The sequence below is a fragment of the Prenolepis imparis genome, unplaced genomic scaffold, assembly GCF_030444845.1.
Source record: "Prenolepis imparis isolate NDT839.2.m4 unplaced genomic scaffold, iyPreImpa1.0 SCAF_14, whole genome shotgun sequence".
NCBI lineage: Eukaryota > Metazoa > Arthropoda > Insecta > Hymenoptera > Formicidae > Prenolepis > Prenolepis imparis.
The window spans coordinates 5,853,517-5,871,742 of NW_028141172.1; the positions used below are offsets into that span (position 1 = coordinate 5,853,517).

Below are 18,226 nucleotides of genomic sequence, written 5' to 3' on the forward strand. Positions count from 1 at the left end.
TGATCATTTGAGTTTACATTAGTTAAAATAAAGTTATATTTTAAAATATATAACATATCAGATATTTTGAGAATATATAATAATATTGGACTAAAAGAAAAAGTAATAGTGATATAAAATTTGCAGAAAAATTCATGATAATATCTTAAAATTTTTAGTACGAATTATGTTATTTTATTTTATTTTTTTTTACTTTTGTGATTCATCGATTGCGCTATCGTGTAATTCGGAAATAAACTGCAAACCGCGAATATATTAAAATTGATTATCGAATTTTCGCGGTTTCATAACAAAGAACGTACAAAATTCCTTTTATATATAATATTAATTTATTATAATTTTCATTAAAGGGGGGTGTTATCGATATTATAGAATAGTAATTATTAAGAAATGACAGTTATTACTAATGAAGCACATATGGTGTGCTTGACATCGCCATAAAATTGAGCGATATGATCGGCAACACGACAGTTTAACAATAAGACACAATCGGACGGTGTCGCGCGTTCAAGTGCGGGAGTGTCGTTCAAAGTATCGCGCGTTTAAGTGCGGGAGTGTCGTTCAAAGTATCGCGCGTTATCATCAATCAGCAGACTTTGACTTGAATTATTGGACAATCCTGATCAATCTGACCTGTGAGGAGGAGCAGGACTAGGAGGCACCAGGCACCTGCGGAGCAACTTTGTGGTGAGTGTTTATTATTTATATAATATTTATATAATATGATGTATATGTATAATATTTGACTTGTTATAAATCACGTATTTTTTTACGCATAGATATTATATAAATCCATTTATATATTGAATAATTTAAATAAAGGAAAATTAGAGAGAAATAACTCTATATGTATAAATATTATAAAAGTTTTTTATATTTAAAAAAATAATCTTTACAAAATTTATAAAATTATTCAATTATATATACCTATCTACTGATTATTGTACTCGTCGAATATAAAATTTAATGTGTAAAATACTAATTAGATATTAAAATACTAATTAGATAATAATTATTTAAATCGCTGTTATAATTTATATTCTATTTGTATGTTACAGATCAACGTAGCTTCGATGCAGTTATCTCCTCTGCTGTTGAACATCGATTGGTAAGTGATAAACTATTATTTTATTACGAGGTAACGGTTTCATAAATATTTGATTGTAGAGATGTAGATTTAGAATGTAGATTGTAGACTGTAGACTTGTAGATAGTTACTATCCGTTACCTCAAAATGAATAAACACACAATTAATTAGGATGAATATTTCAATTTAAAAAAAAAAGATAATTTATATAGTCTTTTTTAAACATTTTCTATTATCGAAGTGAGAATTATTTTATTCATGTTTTCTCATATATTTAAATGCGCTCTTTCTTTCTTCATCTTTTTTAACAAGTTTTAATTATTAGGTGCAATGATTAATTTTTTTGATTGCTTAATGTCGCGATTTAATTATCATAACTTCAAGTTATGACACGTCTTTTTTTAAACACCGGAAAAAAACAAGTGCGCGCTACGCGCATTCTTCGATTTTATATACTAGTTACTAGAACAACACAATCGCGCGCTACGCGCGCGCCATTCTTCGATTTTTTGTTAAAAAGAATATTTAAAAAAAAATAAAATAAAGTTTGTATAAACTTGATTAATATTTTTTCACAGAAATCAGCTGATTAAAGCATTAATTTGAAAATTAAATTTTAAAATAATAATATGGTAAAAATAGTAATATATTTAATAGTAATATAATTAAAATAGTATAATGTTGTAAATAATATGTTATAATATCTTCTTCTTGATTAATATTTTTTGATAGAAATCAGCTGATAACTGTCAAAAATATTATAACATATTATTTAAAACATATTATTTAAAAAATTAATAAGCAAATTAACACTTTAATCAGCTGATTTCTGTCAAAAAATATTAATTAAGCGAAAATTTGTTAATTAAATTATAAAATAATAATATGTTATAAAAATTAAAATAATAATAAGTACTAAATAATATAATATAATACTTAAAATTCGATTGTTATTTTAGAAAACTATGAGCTGATTTCTGTCAAAAAATATTAATCGCAGCTAAGGCATTATAACATATTATTTACAACATATATTACTATTTTAATTTTTATAACCTATTATTATTTTTAATTTTAATTAACAAATTAACGATTTATTTAAATTTTAAACTAATATTATAAAAATTAAAATAATAATATATGTTTTAAATAATGTCATAATTCTTTTTGACAGTTATCTGGTGATTTTTGTCATAAAATATTCGAGTTTAAAATATTATAAAATATTATTTACATCATATTATCACATTTTTATGAAATTAATTTTATCTGATATAAATATTAAAAAAAAAAATTTTGTACATCTTTTTTATAACGATAATTTTTTCACATTAAATTCAACAATAATATTCAAAGAAATTATAATAAATTTTTTTCGATGTAACACATAGTAAAATAGATTAATGTATACCTAAATGATAACAATATATATAATTATTATATTATATTTGTATAACTATATATAAAACTAAAAATTATGAATTAAAATTTCAAATATATATATAATCGCATTTTTAAGAGCAGATGTTCAGATCATTTTAATTACTTATTTGAAAGACATTGAATGCATTTTCATTAAGAATTTGACTCTTGCTTCATTATGTAATAATTTCATTTTTACGATATTGGTCCTATCTGAATATTTATATAATTTAATTAAATTAGATGTGTGATAAGTTTAATCTCTGTAATTACTTATTTGAAAGACATTGAATGCATTTTCATTAAGAATTTGACTCTTGCTTCATTATGTAATAATTTCATTTTTACGATATTGGTCCCATCTGAATATTTATATAATTTAATTAAATTAGATGTGTGATAAGTTTAATCATTTTAATTATATATTTGAAAGACATTAATGCATTTTCATTTAGAATTTGACTCGTGCTTTATTATGTAATAAATTTATTTTTACGATATTGGTTCTATTTAAATATTTATATAATTTAATTAACTGAGATCTAAGATTATTTCAATCATTTTAATTACTTATTTGAAAGACATTGAATGCATTTTCATTAAGAATTTGACTCTTGCTTCATTATTTAATTATTTCATTTTTACGATATTGGTCCCATCTGAATATTAATATAATTTAAATAAATTAGATGTTTGATCAATTTAATCATTTTAATTACTTATTTGAAAGATATTGAATGCATTTTCATTAAGAATTTGACTCTCGCTTCATTATGTAATAATTTCATTTTTACGATATTGGTCCCATCTGAATATTTATATAATTTAATTAAATTAGTTGTGTGATAAGTTTAATCATTTTAATTACTTATTTGAAAGACATTGAATGCATTTTCATTAAGAATTTGACTCTTGCTTCATTATGTAATAATTTCATTTTTACGATATTGGTCCCATCTGAATATTTATATAATTTAATTAAATTTGATGTGTGATAAGTTTAATCATTTTAATTACTTATTTGAAAGATATTGAATGCATTTTCATTAAGAATTTGACTCTCGCTTCATTATGTAATAAATTTATTTTTACGATATTGGTTCTATTTAAATATTTATATAATTTAAATAACCGAGATCTAAGATTATTTCAATCATCTTAATTGCTTATTTGAAAGACATTGAATGCATTTTCATTAAGAATTTGACTTTTGCTTCATTATTTAATAGTTTCATTTTTACGATATTGGTCCCATCTGAATATTTATATAATTTAATTAAATTAGATGTGTGATAAGTTTAATCATCTTAGTTACTTATTTGAAAGACATTGAATGCATTTTCATTAAGAATTTGACTCTTGCTTCATTATTTAATAATTTCATTTTTACGATATTGGTACCATCTGAATATTTATATAATTTAATTAAATTAGATGTGTGATAAGTTTAATCATTTTAATTACATATTTGAAAGACATTGAATGCATTTTCATTAAGAATTTGACTTTTGCTTCATTATGTAATAATTTCATTTTTACGATATTGGTCCTATCTGAATATTTATATAATTTAATTAAATTAGATGTGTGATAAGTTTAATCTCTGTAATTACTTATTTGAAAGACATTGAATGCATTTTCATTAAGAATTTGACTCTTGCTTCATTATGTAATAATTTCATTTTTACGATATTGGTCCTATCTGAATATTTATATAATTTAATTAAATTAGATGTGTGATAAGTTTAATCTCTGTATTTACTTATTTGAAAGACATTGAATGCATTTTCATTAAGAATTTGACTCTTGCTTCATAATGTAATAATTTCATTTTTACGATATTGGTCCAATCTGAATATTTATATAATTTAATTAAATTAGATGTGTGATAAGTTTAATCATTTTAATTATATATTTGAAAGACATTAATGCATTTTCATTTAGAATTTGACTCGTGCTTTATTATGTAATAAATTTATTTTTACGATATTGGTTCTATTTAAATATTTATATAATTTAATTAACTGAGATCTAAGATTATTTCAATCATTTTAATTACTTATTTGAAAGACATTGAATGCATTTTCATTAAGAATTTGACTCTTGCTTCATTATTTAATCATTTCATTTTTACGATATTGGTCCTATCTGAATATTTATATAATTTAATTAAATTAGATGTGTGATAAGTTTAATCTCTGTAATTACTTATTTGAAAGACATTGAATGCATTTTCATTAAGAATTTGACTCTTGCTTCATTATGTAATAATTTCATTTTTACGATATTGGTCCTATCTGAATATTTATATAATTTAATTAAATTAGATGTGTGATAAGTTTAATCTCTGTATTTACTTATTTGAAAGACATTGAATGCATTTTCATTAAGAATTTGACTCTTGTTTCATTATGTAATAATTTCATTTTTACGATATTGGTCCCATCCGAATATTTATATAATTTAATTAAATTAGATGTGTGATAAGTTTAATCATTTTAATTATATATTTGAAAGACATTAATGCATTTTCATTTAGAATTTGACTCGTGCTTTATTATGTAATAAATTTATTTTTACGATATTGGTTCTATTTAAATATTTATATAATTTAATTAACTGAGATCTAAGATTATTTCAATCATTTTAATTACTTATTTGAAAGACATTGAATGCATTTTCATTAAGAATTTGACTCTTGCTTCATTATTTAATCATTTCATTTTTACGATATTGGTCCCATATGAATATTAATATAATTTAAATAAATTAGATGTTTGATCAATTTAATAATTTTAATTACTTATTTGAAAGATTTTGAATGCATTTTCATTATGAATTTGAGTCTCACTTCATTATGTAATAATTTCATTTTTACGATATTGGTCCCATCTGAATATTTATATAATTTAATTAAATTAGATGTGTGATAAGTTTAATCATTTTAATTACTTATTTGAAAGATATTGAATGCATTTTCATTAAGAATTTGACTCTCGCTTCATTATGTAATAATTTCATTTTTACGATATTGGTCCCATCTGAATATTTATATAATTTAATTAAATTAGTTGTGTGATAAGTTTAATCATTTTAATTACTTATTTGAATAACATTGAATGCATTTTCATTAAGAATTTGACTCTTGTTTCATTATGTAATAATTTCATTTTTACGATATTGGTCCCATCTGAATATTTATATAATTTAATTAAATTAGATGTGTGATAAGGTTAATCATTTTAATTACTTATTTGAAAGACATTGAATGCATTTTCATTAAGAATTTGACTCTGGCTTCATTATGTAATAATTTCATTTTTACGATATTGGTCGCATCTGAATATTTATATAATTTAATTAAATTAGATGTGTGATAAGCTTAATCATCTTAATTACTTATTTGAAAGACATTGAATGCATTTTCATTAAGAATTTGACTCTGGCTTCATTATGTAATAATTTCATTTTTACGATATTGGTCGCATCTGAATATTTATATAATTTAATTAAATTAGATGTGTGATAAGTTTAATCATCTTAATTACTTATATCAAAGACATTGAATGCATTTTCATTAAGAATTTGACTCTTGCTTCATTATGTAATAATTTCATTTTTACGATATTGGTCCTATCTGAATATTTATATAATTTAATTAAATTAGATGTGTGATAAGTTTAATCTCTGTAATTACTTATTTGAAAGACATTGAATGCATTTTCATTAAGAATTTGACTCTTGCTTCATTATGTAATAATTTCATTTTTACGATATTGGTTCCATCTGAATATTTATATAATTTAATTAAATAGATGTGTGATAAGTTTAATCATTCTAATTACTTATTTCAAATAAATAATTAAAATGATTAAACTTATCACACATCTAATTTAATTAAATTATATAAATATTTAAATGGGACCAATATCGTAAAAATGAAATTATTACATAATGAAAGAAAAGTCAAATTCTTAATGAAAATGCATTCAATGTCTTTCAAATTAGTAATTAGAATGTTTAACCTTATGACACATCTGATTTAATTAAATTATATAAATATATAAATGGAACCAATATCGTAAAAATGAATTTATTACATAATGAATCAAGAGTAATATTCTTAATGAAAATGAATTCAATGTCTTTCAAATAAGTATTTAGAATGATTAAACTTATCACTCATCTAATTTAATTAAATTATATAAATATTTATATGAGACGAATATCGTAAAAATGAAATTATTACATAATGAAGCAAGAATCAAATTCTTAATGAAAATGCATTCAATATCTTTCCAATAAGTAATTAAAATGATTGAAATAATCTTAGATCTCAGTTATTTAAATTGTATAAATATAAAAATGGAATCAATATCGTAAAAATGAATTTATTACATAATGAAGCAATAGTCTAATTCTTAATGACAATGCATTCAATGTCTTCCAAATAAGTAATTAGAACGATTAAACTTATCACACATCTAATTTAATTAAATTTTATAAATATTTAAATTGGACCAATATCGTAAAAATGAAATTATTTTATAATGAAAGAAAAGTCAAATTCTTAATGAAAATGCATTCAATGTCTTTCAAATAAGTAATTAGAATGATTAAACTTATCACACATCTAATTTAATTAAATTATATAAATATTGAAGTGGGACCACTATCGTAAAAATAAAACTATTAAATAATGAAAGAAGAGTCGAATTCTTAATGAAAATGCATTCAATGTCTTTCCAATAAGTAATTAGAATGATTAAACTTATCACACATCTAATTTAATTAAATTATATAAATATTGAAATGGGACTACTATCGTAAAAATGAATTTATTAAGTAATGAAAGAAGAGTCAAATTCTTAATGAAAATGTATTCAATGTCTTTCCAATAAGTAATAAAAATGATTGAAATAATCTTAGATCTCAGTTATTTAAATTGTATAAATATATAAATGGAAATATATCACACATCTAATTTAATTAAATTATATAAATATTGAAATGGGACTACTATCGTAAAAATGAAATTTATATAATGAAGCAAGAGTCGAATTCTTAATGAAAATGCATTCAATGTCTTTCCAATAAGTAATTAAAATGATTTAATTGATCAAACATCTAATTTAATTAAATTATATAAATATTCAGATTGGACCAATATCGTAAAAATGAAACTATTAAATAATGAGGCAAGAGTCAAATTCTTAATGAAAATGCATTCAATGTCTTTCAAATAAGTAATTAAGATGATTAAACTTATCACACATCTAATTTAATTAAATTATATAAATATTCAGATGCGACCAATATCGTAAAAATGAAATTATTACATAATGAAGCCAGAGTCAAATTCTTAATGAAAATGCATTCAATGTCTTTCAAATAAGTAATTAAGATGATTAAGCTTATCACACATCTAATTTAATTAAATTATATAAATATTCAGATGCGACCAATATCGTAAAAATGAAATTATTACATAATAAAAAAAGAGTCAAATTCTTAATGAAAATGCCTTCAATGTCTTTGAAATATGTAATTAAAATGATTGAAATGATCTTAGATCTCAGTTATTTAAATTGTATAAATATATAAATGGAACCAATATCGTAAAAATAAATTTATTACATTATAAAGCACGAGTCAAATTCAAAATGAAATGCATTCAATGTTTCAAATAAGTAATTAAAATGACCTTAACATCTGCTCTTAAAAATGCGATTGTATATATATTTGAATAATTTTAATTCATAATTTTTTGTTTTATATAGTTATACAAATATAATATAATAATTATATATATTGTTATCATTTAGGTATACATTAATCTATTTTACTATGTGTTACATCGAAAAATAATTTATTATAATTTCTTTGAATATTATTGTTGAATTTAATGTGAAACAATTATCGTTATAAAAAAGAATGTACAAAGTTTTTTTTTAAAATATTTATATCAGTTAAAATTAATTTCATAAAAATGTGATAATATGATGTAAATAATATGTTATGATATTTTAAACTCGAATATTTTATGACAGAAATCAGCTGATAACTGTCAAAAATAATTATGACATTATTTAAAACATATATTATTATTTTAATTTTTATAACATATTATTAATTTGAAATTTAAATAAATCGTTAATTTGCTAATTAAATTTTAAAATAATAATATGTTATAAAAATTAAAATATTAATATATTTTGTAAATAATATTTTATAATGCCTTAGCTGCGATTAATATTTTTTGACAGAAATCAGCTGATAGTTTTCAAAAATAACAATCGAATTTTAAGTATTATATAATCATATTATTTAAAACATATTATTATTTTAATTTTTATAACATATTATTATTTTAAAATTTAATTAGCAAATTTTCGCTTAATTAATATCTTTTGACAGAAATCAACTGATTAAAGTGTTAATTTGCTAATTAATTTTTTAAATAATATGTTTTAAATAATATGTTATAATAATTTTTGACAGTTATCAGCTGATTTCTATCAAAAAATATTATCAAGAAGAAGATATTATAACATATTATTTACAACATAATACTATTTTAATTATATTACTATTAAATATATTACTATTTTTACCATATTGTTATTTTAAAATTTATTTATTAAATTAATGCTTTAATCAGCACATTTCTGTGAAAAAATATTAATCAAGTTTATACAAACTTTATTTTATTTTTTTTTAAATATTCTTTTTAACAAAAAATCGAAGAATGACGCGCGCGTAGCGCGCGATTGTATTGTTCTAGTATACATAAAATAAGGATGCGTTACATAGGGTTAGCGGCAAAAAGTAATGATTTCTAATATTTAAAGACGAGCCAAAAATTCATCGATTATACATTTTAATAGTACATTGATTACAGAATTTTTTGGTACCACGCAGACACCAGCGTACAAATTTTTTAATATGATATACATAAAATAAGGATGCGTCGCATAGGGTCAGCGGCAAAAAAGTATCGATTTCTAATATTTTAAGACGAGCCAAAAATTCATCGTATATATATTTCAATAGTGTATTGTTTGCAGATTATCTTGGTACCATAAGCATACCAGCGTACTACTTTTTTGGTCTAATATACGTAATATAAATCTGCGCCGTATGGGATTTGCGGCTTAAAAATTTTAATTTACAATATTTCAAAACGTGCAAATAATTAATCTTATATATATTTTAACAGTACATTGTCTGCACATTATTACGAATTATGCGTGACTATATGCATATATCGCGGTAATATATGTCGAAACTCATTTCTACTGCGCATTCGCAATTCGAATTATATCAAGATTATCGAAAAGTGTCGGACGAAATATATTTGTGACTCTAATTGAGGAAATAATTATTGTTTTTTAAAATTATCTCTATGAAACCTTAATTGTAAATTTGTATTCATGTCTCACTTCTATTCTTAACTTAATAAATATATTACTTCTTAATTAAATAAACATATTAAAAAATATTAGTAAAGCGAGGTAATTAAATTTTAAAATAATAATATGTTATAAAAATTAAAATAGCAATATATTGTAAATAATATGTTGTAATATCTTATCCTCGATTAATATTTTTGTTACAGAAATCAGCTGATTCAAACGTTAATTTGCTAATTAATTTTTAAAATAAGAATATGTTATAACATTTAAAATAATATGTTTTAAATAATGTAATATATAATTCCTTAAACTCGATTAATATTTATAACAGCTGATTTCTGTCAAAAAATATTAATCGCAGATAAGGCATTATAACATATTATTTATAACATTATTATTTTAATTTTTATAACATATTTTTATTTTAAAATTTAATTGGCAATGTAATGCTTTAATCATCTGATTTCTGTAAAAAAATATTAATGAAGTTTAAACAAACTTTATATAAATACATCATACTTTTTTTAATAAAATCGGGGAATGGCATAACGCGCGCTTGTGTTATTCAAGTCTTTTTCTAAAAAAGACATATTAAGTCTATTCTCGCAAGTATTGTTGCCTCTTTTCCGCGAAAATATTAATCAAAATTTAAAGTATCATAACATATTATTTAATCGATAGAGAGCTAATCAGCATCGCGGAAAAGAGACAACAATGTCGATAAAGGATTTGCGTGCTTGCTACCGTGTGGCCAACAGTGCTGGCAGTGCTGGCAGTGCTGCTGACCGTGTTGCTCGCTTGGCTTCAGATGCCTACTTTCGTGCTGGTTTTAGGAGGATTATTTCAATAAACCAAAAAAATTTCAAGTGACGATAACCCTATCATCGTTATATGCAATATCATTGTTTATATGATCGTGGTTATATGTCACTGTGAATGTTTTTTGACATGTATTTTGCAACTTAATCCAAATTTGAGACTGACAATCTGTCAATCTGTCAGCATCTTGATTGACAGCGCAGGATTATAGCAAGAAAAATAGCACCTGTTCTATCACTGAAATCCAACAAATCAGTCAGCAACGTGACCAGCAGGCACACAATTTCAAGCCTAGCAAAGAGCAAGATTGCCAGCACAGGCGCACGCAAGTAATCCAGCAGATAAAATAGCATCGTGTGCCGCATGCTTTACATGCCTTTTTTAGAAAGGGGATTAAAATTACTATAAATTTTGTAGTAAAACAAAAATATTGTTTGTTTTGTAACATGTTTGATTCAAGAATAAAAGAAGCAGGAAACTGAAGAAGATAACTAGGTCAAGGTCAAGGGGAAACATTACGTTAAACAAACTATGTTTATTATTATATTGATATTATCCATTTTTATTTTATTGGTGTATAATTATTATGTGCATTATGGAAGAAATGGGCGACTCATTAATCTTATACCTGGACCACCATGTCGTCTGATTTTTGGCAATATACTTCAATCATTATTTATTTCAGCAGGCAAGTACAAAAATTCTTATTTATTTACATTAATCAATATACAATCCGTCATTGATTTATGCATTCAAGCAAAAGTTAAATTTATAAATTCTGGAACGTATATTTCTCAATTTTATTACGCATGCTGATTACTTAAGTAATAATCACTCATGCTTATCAGCATTTTTTTTTGCAATAATATTTATTCTTAATTGGATAAACGCAGTATGCAATATAAAACCACCAATATGCAATCACTAATTTTTTTTATTTCGAGATTTTTATTGCAAATTGTGTCTGAATGTATCAAGCACAATTTGCAATAAAAATCTCGAAATCGAAAAAATTGGTGATTAGTTCCATATTGCATATACAATTGCGTCAATTATCACCCAGCAAACACAGAATATAACTATTATATAATCTAGAAGTAACACGCAATATAACATGAGATATATCCCAATAGAGAATTCAGATATTGAACTGATCAAAAACTTAAAAAGCGGACAAATAAATGTCCGAATGAGAGAAAATCGCTTATAATATTATAATATTTAGGCTGTAAAGTTTACTATTTTTATATAAATAAAATTTAATTTTAAATAAAAATTTTAAAAAATAATATAAAAGAATTTTATAAAATAAATTATTTAAATTTTATTATTTAATTACATTGAACTAATTGTAAGTACTTTTGTCATATACGCATATACATATACATGCGCCTAACTTCATATTTGCATGTTATAACATGTATATAACAATTTTATAATTTATACCGCGCTATATTTATGTTATATCACTGCAATTTTGTATAAATGGGAAATTACAACTAATTTTTATATATGTTATGTAAATATTATATAATTTTTAAGAAAGTTATATAACATGTTATTTACGTGTTACATTAATGTTATCTGTAATATAAATGTTATATAATGTATATATGAGTAGGAAACTACTACTAACGTGTATATAACCTTGTACATTCGTGTTATATTGCGTGTTACATTTCGTTTTATTATGACAATATAACAGTTATATACTCGCGTTTGCTGGGCATTAATCTGTTATCTGACTGACAATGAATAAAGAAACAATAACTTTAAAATTAATTTCTCAAGGATTTTTTTTATAGCCATATTTGTAACATATTTTTCAGAAGAACAATGGAAGTTGTTGTATAATTTATCTAATGAGTATTATCCCATTTTAAAGATCTGGGCTATCTTTATACCAGTTGTAATTATCCGTCATCCAGATGATATGGAGGTAAAGAAAAAGAAATTCAAGTTTCTAGACATTACGATTTTTTTAGATTTAGGAATTTTCGTTTCTTGTGTTTCACAAGAAGATTTTGTTCGTAGAAAATGTTTCTTAAAAAGACAAAAATAAAAAATGTCGGAAATATTTGAGCGAGATTAGATAATTTGAGACAAATTCTCTGAGATTGATTGCTATAATAGACTGATGTTTCTATTGTGCATTATAATAATTATATTGATTGCTATAATAAACTGATGTTTCTATCTCTATCTTAACTTGTTTTTTGGTGATTTCAGACGATACTAAGCAGCACCAAGCACATGGAGAAAAGTTTGATATATAACTTTTTACATCCTTGGTTCGGCACAGGTCTTCTCACCAGCACAGGTAACGTTATGTTAATATATACATATATAGGGTGTCCAATTTTAATCGACCACGACCACATCCAAAAACTTTTTCATCTTTGATTGTACAATAAAATGTTTTAAACAAAAGTTGTTTGAAAGGGGCAGAAGACAGTGCTACTGACATTTTTCTAAAAAAAGCGCTTTACAAGGTTATTTGAAGGTCATTTATGTTTTTTTAAATGAAACTACTATAATTTTTTTTTAAATTGATTTCTCGCAATTTTCGGCATAAAAAGTTACAAGAGTAAGTAATAAAAAAAATTAAGATAATTATTTAATTACGTTTAAGTTAATTATGTTAATACAGGTATAAAGATGTAAATATAATTAATTTAATAAAGAATTGATCAGCTTGGTTATTAATTGGTCTTCTTGTTCTCTTGTTTTTGTTTCAGGCGCCAAGTGGCAAATGCGGCGAAAGATATTAACACCTGCATTTCATTTCAATGTATTAACTCAGTTTGTTGACATTTTGATCAAGGAAGGCGAATGCATGACGAAATCTTTGATGGATGTCGGAGGGACAGTTGTAAAAGATTTATTACCATTTACTAGCGAATATACGCTAAATGCGATATGCGGTAAGGGTTTCTGTAAAGTTCTTATTGTCTTGTATCCAATTTTTTTATGCACGCAAAGCTTTCGTTAAAATATTCAATAAATGTAATAATCTTTGGGGACTATAAGTATTTTTTTCGATTCTATTTAATAAGTGTATTTGCGTAGAAACTGCCATGGGCATTTCTTTGCAAAATTTGGACGAGTTTCAACAACAATATCGAAATGCGATCCACGAGATAATCGAACTATTAATTTATAGGTAATTAACGGATAAAAAATAAATATAAAAAATATATAAAAAATAATTGTGTAATTGAGTTATGATATATTTACATTTATATATCTATCTCTATATATCTTTATATCTACATTGATATATCTTACATTTATATATCTATCTCTGTGCCTTTTGAAAAATATAATAATTATTGAATAGTAATGTGAAGATCAACAATTATTTATAAAAGATCGAGTGGTTTAAGACAGTAATTAGCAATTAAAATGTATAGCTCCGCTAATTGTTTCAGTCAAAATAAAAATTATTGCAATCTTTAAAATGTTGAAAAATTGTTAAAAAGTTAGATTATTAGAGAATTAAGTAAAATGAATTATGTGCAATTAAATCTGAAAATAAGTTATCTTTCATTAAAAAATTTATAGCTAAAAAATTACAATGTTTACAGTTGTTTACAGTTTATGATTACTTATAAATTACTTTAAGATTTTATGGTAACTTTAAGTAAGACTTTTAGACAAGATTACATCATTATTGGAGTTATATAGCCTTACTGATTTATGATTGATTTAGATTAATGCGCCCTTGGCTCTATAATGATTTATTATTCGCATTGTTGCCACAAGGATTTAAACAAAAAAGGGTCTTGAAAGTATTGCATGGATTTACGGAAAAAGTATGTCATAAAGAATATGTTAGTTAAGATTAAAAAAATTTTTTTCTTTATATAAAATTAAAGTAAATTTCTTAATCTTTGTATCGCAAGATTGATTATGTGATTAATCACAAATATTAATAACACGTTATGCAATTATAATATCTATAATGCAGAACATTGTCGTATACTTGAAATTTAATGAAAAAAATTATTTATCATATTATTTAATTAAAAAAATTAATATTGTAGATAATTGCGGAACGAAAACTTTATCATGAACGCACCAATAGTCGATACTTGAGAAACCTTGGAAATGACAAAGAAGCTAATATAGATGATGCAGAAGTGTCTGGAAGTACGTATAAGAGACGATCAGAGCTTGTAATTTAAGTTTGATCTAGTATTTTAAATTAAGTTTGTAATATATGTAATATTAAACACACGTGTAATGATAAAACATGTGTCTGTTGTAAAATTAAATCATTATATTATTTAATAAAATTTGAATTTTAAACAATGTTATGAAAGCGCAACATGAAAAAATAAAATTGAAATGCTAATATGCTTTTCTAGTTAAAAAAAAGAAGTTAGCTATGTTGGATCTCTTAATAATGGCATCTCGAGAAGGTTTATTGACCGATTTGGACATCAGAGAAGAAGTCGATACTTTTATGTTTGAGGTATCAATAATCTCTTTTAATTTTTTTGTCACACTTCATCTAAACATGTATAATGATGCATAAAAGACTATGATTATAGGGTCATGATACTACAGCGATGGGTATTACGTTTGCTTTATTACTATTAGCTGCACATAAAGATATTCAGGTATTTTTTTCTCACTATTTACGATCATTTATATTGTAATTTTTATAGTGATAGATATGAAGCTCTTTTGTTACAATATATTTTTTTTACATACATATATAACCCCAAAAAATTAAAACAAATCTCCAAAATAAAAATAAAAAATTTAATTAATTAAAAATTTATTTGTATCTATGTACATAAAAACCAGAATATTAAGAAATACACTAAATTAATTATCGATGACACAGGAACGTGTGAGAGTTGAAGTCGATACCGTGATGCAAGAGAACGGAGGGAAACTTACAATGAAATCGTTGCAAAATTTACCATATTTAGACAGATGTTTAAAGGAAACGTTACGTTTGTATCCCAGCGTGTTTTTAATATCACGAAAAGCTGGTGAAGACGTCAAATTACGTAATTAATCATTTTTTTTGCTGCATATATCTTTGAAAGTATCATATGTTACAAGAAATATATTATCGAATGTAAAATGAGTTTAAAAAACAAGTTTAATAGCTTTAACGTTTTAAGCATACAATATATTATGTACATGTTATTTCTAAGAAAAATTCTTATTTTTTTAAATCGCATCTAATTTTATATATAATACATTTTTCAGAATCACATATTGTACCTGCTGGAACGGTCATGCACCTGTATCTCTACGGAGTTAACAGAGATCCCAATTATTGGCCCAATCCAGAAGTATTTGATCCGGATAGATTTTTGCCCGAGAGGATTCAAAATCGCCATCCTTATTCCTATCTACCATTTAGCGCTGGACTGAGGAATTGCATAGGTGAATAAAATTAGTCGCGATTTTCATTTCTCTGTTTCGTATCGATAAATTTCGATACACTTTGAATTGTAGGTCAACGATACGCTCTGCTGGAGTTGAAGGCTATGATAGCTCCTTTGGTACACAATTTTTACTTGGAGCCCGTTGATCATATAAAGGATGTTCAGCTGAAGGCCGATTTAATTATTCGTCCCTCTCATCCAGTTTGTACAAGATTCATTCCCATTAGACACAGGCAGCCGTTTGACAGTAACATGGATACCACATGAGCGTAAAAGTTGATATATTGCAAAGATGAAAAAAAAATTCATACATATATTATATTATTCAACAAAAAAATACATATGTAAACATTATATTTAATCGTGAAAATATACATATGAATTAGATTTGTGAACAAATTCATTATATTTTTAGCTCTTTAAAGTTATTAATTACAAAAAATATACTATTAATTTATTTCAATAATTGTTAAGTTTATATGATTAATTAAGTTTATAATTGATATTTAAAATATAAAAGAGAAGTTTTGTAATAAAATATAATAAACCTGTATAAAATATAAAATTAGTATTAAATATAAAATTAACTTCTAAAAAATAAAAAATAAAAACTAAATATGAAATCAATAATTACCTAGTTAAATACAATTAGAAGCAATAATTCAGTTTGTGAGAATTTGTAATTCGAAATAGTATTTGCCATAAAATCAATCTTGTTTATAAAAAATAAGATTCTTTCAAGAAAACCGACGTGCATTTTATTTTTATTAAGAGAAACCTGATTTTTAAAATAAGTTCAATTTAAACATAATATATAAATTCAAATTGAAACATAAGTGTAATTTTATACATAATGTAATTTTATACACCATACAAAACTTTTATTTTGAAAATCAGGTTTTTCTTAATAAAAATAAAAAATGCATTTTAATTAGCCAATAATAAAGGTGCCACATTTACATTTATTTGTCGTATAAAGAACTCGATCGACTAATCGTGGCAAAGAAAAAATTTCTCTTCTGTGTTTTGATTGGTCAATTCAAATATTTAGAACATTATTCGTTTATAAATAAATTTATCGATTTCAGGTATTTCAGATACTTCTTTTTACTTGGAAACTTACCGACTTTAGATACACTTCTTTATTACTTTTATTGATTTTATCGATTCTCTCTCTGTATTTGTTTTATTTTTTTTTTAAACATAATATTTATTTTATGTTTTATGTGGATTTCAAACGCAGCAAAAACTCTTTAAGCTAGTTTCTTAAATTAAGATTTTCATGAAATTAAGATTACAGGAAAAACGTCACTAAAGATTGATCCAATTTCGAAATGTATTTAAAAGATTAATAAAGATTGTACAAGAGAGCGTTTCGACGAAACAAGTTAAGACCATGGATTCTGTAACTGTAGAGAAGCAAAATATACTTTGACGTTATACACAAATAATGTAGTAATCATAGTCAAGAGAAAAGTGACGTCAGAATCACGATGAATCATCGATCTCACTCTAACAGAAAGTAGACTTTTTTCCTGAATCGATAATCTTGAAAGAATCTTGAGGCGTTTGGTATTTCCCATTAAAATATACTTTGACATTAAATATTCTTTTTTTTTTTTTCTTTTTTCCTTCTACGCAATTTTTTTTCTCTCTTTTACAGTCGAGTCCTATCGCGACATCCATTCAGCAATCAATAATAAAATCTAATTGCAATGCACAATTGATTAATTTTAAGCGATTATTTAATTTCAATTAATTAAAATTGTTTATCATTAGTCACATTTGATTAGATAATTATATATATTTAATTATATTTTATATAATAATTAATTAACTTGATAAAAAGATTTTGTGCAAAATAAAAAAATAAAGAATAGAAATAAAGAAAAAAAAGATAGAGCGGGGGGAGAAGCAAGAAAGTAACGCGCGTTTTATTACATTTTTTGCATTTCAAGCGGAATCGGAAATTTTAGAGAAGAATGAAAAAGAACAAAGAGAGCACAAAAATAATCAATCAAATCAATATAAACTATTGTTGATAAAAAAATCATGATAATATTTGAGTAAGT

The 18,226-nt window shown here is 23.7% G+C and overlaps 1 protein-coding gene across 3 annotated transcripts; it reads left to right on the forward strand.

Moving 5' to 3' along the window:
* Window positions 1-1,058: 1,058 nt before the first annotated feature.
* Window positions 1,059-16,541, forward strand: LOC145944953 (cytochrome P450 4C1-like). Of its 3 annotated transcripts, none has more exons than XM_083053664.1 (13): window positions 1,059-1,108; window positions 11,204-11,431; window positions 12,573-12,682; window positions 12,973-13,063; window positions 13,482-13,667; window positions 13,813-13,906; window positions 14,456-14,558; window positions 14,790-14,895; window positions 15,114-15,220; window positions 15,300-15,368; window positions 15,599-15,767; window positions 15,973-16,152; window positions 16,225-16,541. In XM_083053664.1, the coding sequence occupies exons 2-13, from the start codon at window positions 11,275-11,277 to the stop codon at window positions 16,419-16,421; spliced, it is 1,569 nt and encodes a 522-aa protein (XP_082909790.1). In that variant the 5' UTR covers window positions 1,059-1,108; window positions 11,204-11,274; the 3' UTR covers window positions 16,422-16,541. The 3 variants fall into 3 exon arrangements, with proteins under 3 accessions (XP_082909790.1, XP_082909791.1, XP_082909789.1); XM_083053663.1 differs by lacking the exon at window positions 1,059-1,108 and adding an exon at window positions 10,584-11,072; XM_083053665.1 differs by lacking the exon at window positions 1,059-1,108 and having other exon boundaries at window positions 10,580-11,431; window positions 12,576-12,682.
* Window positions 16,542-18,226: the final 1,685 nt, after the last annotated feature.